At 27.7% G+C, this 6,227-nt stretch overlaps 1 protein-coding gene across 2 annotated transcripts in view; it reads left to right on the forward strand.

The window, feature by feature from the left end:
• The window catches only part of LOC115236667 (thyrotropin-releasing hormone receptor-like), a 38,951-nt gene extending 32,724 nt beyond the window's left edge, over nt 1–6,227 (forward strand). For both annotated transcript variants that reach the window (XM_029809256.1, XM_029809257.1), the window contains exons 3-6: nt 1,692–1,896; nt 2,382–2,490; nt 3,294–3,515; nt 3,596–6,227. In XM_029809256.1, the coding sequence (XP_029665116.1) occupies nt 1,692–1,896; nt 2,382–2,490; nt 3,294–3,515; nt 3,596–3,614 (555 nt within the window). In that variant the 3' untranslated portion in view covers nt 3,615–6,227. The remainder of the gene's footprint in view (nt 1–1,691; nt 1,897–2,381; nt 2,491–3,293; nt 3,516–3,595) is intronic.

Genomic DNA, 6,227 nt, shown 5'->3' on the forward strand with positions numbered 1-6,227 from the left:
TATTATTATATTATATATTTCACTTTTTTATGTATTATATGATATATTAAATTATTAAATTATTTTATATGTTAGTATTCTTTTTTTATATAGCAATTATGTATCAAATATTTTCTTATAAACAATTTTATTTATTTCTTTATGTATTATTTCTATTAAATATATAAATAAATGGTAAATGTTCAGATTAACTTACCTCACGGATTGTTTTCATTTTTACATATATTATAGAGGGCACATTCCTAAGTAACACGCACTTTGAATTTTGTGGCGCTCTCTTCTGGTTTCAGAGATATGCGATTTTGAAGTATCATAATTTTCGCATTTATTTCTATGATTTATTCACTATATCTTACTTGCGTGTTTATGTCTTTTTGTTTACATTTGCGTCACTGCCAGTATATTTCCGCTAAGAATTTTTTTTGTTTACATTTAGAGTTGTTTTTATGTTACTAAAAGCTAGTACGCTTCAGAATCGTACACTTGTTCAGTTTCGCTAGAAATTTTAAAAGAAATATAGCAATAAAGCTTTACGAATTTCTATCCATTACTGTAGATAAAAATATTGCTTCTCTTGTTTAACACAAATACAACGTAAACAAACTTTATTTTTTCTTATTTTATAACAGAAAAAGTATTAAAACTGTGAAACTTTAAAATTGCATATCTCTGGAACCAGAAGAGAGCGCCACAAAATTCAAAGTGCGTGTTACTTAAGAATGTGCCCTCTATAATATATGTAAAAATGGAAACGATCCGTGAGGTGTAAGTTAATGTGAACATTTACCAAAAAATTTTTATCTTAATAGTTTTTAAATTTATTGGTTAAAGTTGGATTATATTACGTGATAATATAATTTTCACGTATTTTATAAAATAGATTACAATGAAAATATCTTTAGTTTTTAATATTCGAAAATGTACAGTGTGTATAACAAGTATATAGTCGTCATTATTCATTATAATTGTAGCAGAAAGTGTGCATATTTGCGAAATCAATGCTTTAAAAAATATACTCGACACATTTTACGCAATTTTAATTTCATGCATTTAGTTTTTTTGCCATATGTCAGCTGAATGCATAATGCTGCACTTTATATACAGTATATTTTTATGTTTAAATCTCGGTTAATATCTCATTGCTCGTAAAGTTTGCGCTTACGTTTGTGTGTTATTTACTGTCTGTGTTTCATCCATGTTTTATAAAAACGTATTTTATTAATTTGCCATTAAGATTTTAATTAAAAGCAGAAGATAAATATATTAAATATTATGCATAAATTCGATTGAACTAATTCTAAATAAATATAACCGCAAATTATTTCATATATATATTTGTTAATAATAAACAAAAAAATTTACATGATTTCTATTAAAATTTTTTCTTTGGATAACATTTATCTCTTTGAAAAGAAGAAAGCAGAAAAAAATTATCTTTGTATAATATAACTTGCAACTTTTTACAGTATTTGTTGATCTTGATAAACATAGCTTTTTAACAAAAAAGAATTGTATGTATATATATACTTTTCTGAAAACTACATGGCAAATATGCCTTGCTCCAGAGTGATATAAAATGAAACTGACATCCGCATGCGAACAATCAATTACGTAACTAATAAAATAAATTGATAGCTTTTATATATATGCAACATCGGAGTAAAAGCATTGCTTTTCAAAATTATTTTCAGAGTGGCAACAGCAGCAATAATGGTGCCGGTTATATAAACATGGTTTCGCTCGTGGGTACGAATGGAACGCGGAGACCACCCTCTCAGCAATTATCTTTCCACTCGTCTAACAGTAAGAATCATTCTCGCCATCAATCTGCATCTGTCCCGCCGTCAACACCGCGAAACGCCTATCAGATGACCGAAATAGAAGCCCCGTGTATACGTAAGTTTTTACTGTGTGATGTGAGATTTAGGTCCATAGGGATGAGAATTTCTCCGTATACTTTATGAAAAAGAATCACGCTTTTACGGCGAAGAGTTATGGAAGTTAATATTTTTTTTTGCGGAATTTAGAACGACTTTTTCTCATAAATACGATACAAAACTTTCTCGTAACAGCGTGAGCATCGCTTTTTGCATGATGTTTATAGCAGCATTGCCATTAGATGATTCGGAATTAATTATTTAAATCATAAAACTTCATAAAAATTTTAAATGCTGCAGAAGGTATGTGCAAGGTATGTCTGCAGTGATGAAAGCTATCTCTATGAGGAAAGATATCTCTTACAAAATCGCATTACTAAGTTCTGTATTCAGCAAATTTAAAAAGATATGTTTTTATTGTATAAGAGAGAAATGAACCTTCCATTCCTACATTTTTAAATAGGCGTAAATGCTTGTACATGGGATTTATTTTTTACTTCGCAGAGGTAATGTCATCTTCTCGGAATCTCGGATCGACCAGATTTAATCAAGAAAGCATCACTAAAATGCTTGTACTTATTAGCACTGTCTTTATATTACTTAATTTACCGAGGTGAGCATTTCTTTGACTGTAATTTCCTGAAATTTTTTTCTTTACGTTTTTTTTTCTTTCTTTTTAGAGTTTTTATCTGGATCTCTCAACTGTTTTTCTCCGAATATTTTCGCAATGAGCAGTAAAAATATATGACGGGTTTTTTTTTTATTAGATATAAATTGTAACATAAATATCAATTATTACTTATATACGGTGCACAGTTGGAAAATTTGGCTTAAATTTAACATATATCGCATGTCCCAAATAGTCCACACAAATTTTTGTGTTAATTTAACATGATATGGATATAGTAAATGATGAAACTAATACTATGTTAATATTTCTATACAAAAAAAAAATGAATGCAAGCTTCATAATAATTCGATAAATTAATTTTGTAAAATCAACCTATTTTTAATGATAAAATTAACTTAAAAAGAAATTATTGACGGTCTATTGTCACTCTCACTTCTATTATAGAATAAAATCAAAAATTTTTCCGTAAATTTTAACAGATAAATCCTGTCGCTAATAATACGGAACATATTTATTGTGTAAAATTAAAAATATATGCACATTACGTTATTTTTACACTTTTTTCAATTGTTTTAATAATTTAACATTTGAGTTCAATTAACATAACAGCAATATATTAAATTAACGCATGCATGTGTTAAATATTTGACACAAAAATTTTAATTAGCATATTTTTTAACAAGAAAACTTAAATTTTCCAACTGTGGAAACGAGAAGAGATCAATATGGCAAAATTTAATTTGCACGGAAATTGCGTCATGAGTCGAGTTGTCTTTCTGTTTCAGCTACGTGATTCGCCTATGCGTGTTCTTCTTTACTCTGGCGAGAAAGGACACACCTGAGACCCTCTGGTGTCTGCAGCAGTTCTTCATGCTGCTCTACTATACGAATTTCAGCATCAATTTCCTGCTGTACGCCATGTGCGGCATTACGTTTCGCCGTTGCCTGGAGCAGATACTACGTAGGATCATGAAGAGCATGACATTGTATCATTGCAATTCACAGAGGTACATATAGCTAGAGTTCTATTTCCGTCGAAAATCCGTTAGAGATCAAATTGAACCGTTGATTGTATCGTGACTAATAGGGAACCAATTAGCCCGTGAAATGTCCACGCTCCTTTGGATCATCGTTAATCTACTGTCTGTTTCCAACTGAGACTTTGGCTCAAATCGTGGCGGCTTTTGCGGTAAACGGGTCCAAATTCAAGACGATCCTGTTTGCGAAATTGCCTTGAAAAAACACATTGCGTTCGCGATGCAACCTTTCATAAAATACGTGACGCGAAAATTGTTTCGTGTCGATGTTGAGACAACCAATTCGACAGAAGATTCGTCAGGAAATGAGAAACTGTCAGTGTGAAAAATCCGAGCGATATCAAGACGTTTGACTGACACAAAAGGACCACGAGAACTCACAAGAATCCTGCATATAGTAATGATAATATAGACTCACGATTGTTGTGTGAGAATAAGATTCTCACAGATTCGGCGGTTATACTTGCGTGGAAATTTATTTCCATTTATTTATATGTGTGAAAGTTCAGAGAAAGACAAGGTCGCAAAATTTTCAAAATTTTTATAACGTTTCAATTTTTCAATCCTGTTATAAATCTTGTTCAAACCTTTTTAAAATTAATTATAAGTAGTAAATCAATATGAAGAGCAAATTAATTTGATTCTCGCTTATTTTCAAATTTTTGCTATAAACATATTATTTGCCATCTCTATCTACTGCATAATAATAATCAATATTCTGTTTTTAAATCACATGGCATGATTTATTTTTAAGATGGAGAAGGAGAACGGAAGAAAATAAAAGCATAAAATATTCATGTATTAGTACTAATTTTATGTGTAGATTATTGATCTAAGAAAATATCATTGATAATCACAAATAATGAAAATTATTTCCAAATTATAAGATTTATGCTTGTGAGGATATTACAATATTGCAACATTATACAATATTACACATCATCTGATATAAAATCAATAATACACTAAATATATCGTGGATGATATGTAATTGGTCTTATTTCTATTATTAAATGTTTTTTTAGTTAAAATCGCGTGATACTTATTGCATATCAACACATTAATCGACAAGGTAATCTTCTTGTGTGATAGTTTTTAATTTCTTATTTCTGTACAAGTCTTGAGATATTGTAATAACATAAGATAACCTTTCTTTAAAAGTAAAATCAAAATAAATTTATTGCGACGCAACTGTATAATAACAACTGCATAAATATTGCATTTATTTTATATTTTTATATCAATGACAAAGAGAAATTATTGACGATTTAAATATTAATTTTTTTTTCAAGATAGAGAAAGCTAAGAAAATAATAAGATAATATATCTATATTAAACGAACACCACAATTTTGAAACATTAAAATATTTTTTTATTAAGATAAGTTAAATAAATTTTCAAAACTCATCTAAAGATAATTAATTCTAAATAAACTAATAATTGCCTTAAACTTGATTGCCTTTTGTCTCCTTCGTATGAATTAATTCTAAATTATAAAAAAATAATATTTTTATTCCTATATTGATAAACGCGCAATTTTAATATACATTATATTTTCATCATTCATTCATAAATTCGTTACCATTTGAAAGACAAATAATAATGTTTTTCTAGTCAGAGAAAAACTAGCAGAAAATAACATACAATGAAGAAACACACACAGCGCGCGCACACAATTACACTTATAAAAATATATTTAATTTTGTATTATTATTTTGTTATAAATTGTTTATATATATGTGAATAAAGAAACTTTATATATACATATTTATAATATTTATAATATTTAAACTTTATTATTGTAGTTGTTGTGGATATCTATCTTGGTTCGTTAATCAATAATTGATTAAAAATAAAGCTATTGCAGTAAATGATAAGGTTAGTTGTATAACGTGATAAGATTAATGTGCGTCATAAACTGTAATAGAGAAAAATACTGTAATATCTTTTACGATAAAACTAGAAACGTTGCTTGTATCAGATATTTCGAGAAATTTTTGAGGAATGTTTTTATAAAATATGAATCGTGTTTTATAATGCAAAAAACAGCGATAAACACAAAAATAAAAATAAAATATGGAATTACAATCGTTTTAATTTTAATATAATTTTCTGTCTAAAATCGTCGATTTTTTGGCCACAAAATGCGATTAAAAAATCTGTGTTTTTTCACTGTTATGTAATGTCTCTAAAGTAAATGAAATAGATTATTAAAAAAGTTTTAAAGCAACAACAAATATTAACATGATATACAAAGCAAAAGAAATAAATTTGAGGATAATAACTTGCTTTTTAAGAGATACCTAGTAGCGCTTAATTAAGCACTTTTTGTAAAACTATATAATTATGTTTTCTTTTTATTTCATTAGATATATCTTTTTCTAAAGACAATATTGCGCCCATGTTTAACTGATCATACTTCTTTCCTTTTTTTATAGATTTGCATTTTATAATTCGAAGATTATAGAACGAGGAAAGATCATTTGAGATACGAGTTGAAAACGTTATTCGTAAAAATATTTTTAATACAAATATTTTTGTTTAATATGTTAAGATTAACTTTTGCGTGCGCGCGCTGTCAATTACAGTATTTTATTAAAAAAAATTTTTTAAGATATAAAGTAAGCATTCTAGTAAAACCAATTTTTTAAAAATTCAATTGTGAATTAATTTGTAAAAATA

This window comes from Formica exsecta, unplaced genomic scaffold, assembly GCF_003651465.1.
Source record: "Formica exsecta isolate Colony F162 unplaced genomic scaffold, ASM365146v1 scaffold26, whole genome shotgun sequence".
NCBI lineage: Eukaryota > Metazoa > Arthropoda > Insecta > Hymenoptera > Formicidae > Formica > Formica exsecta.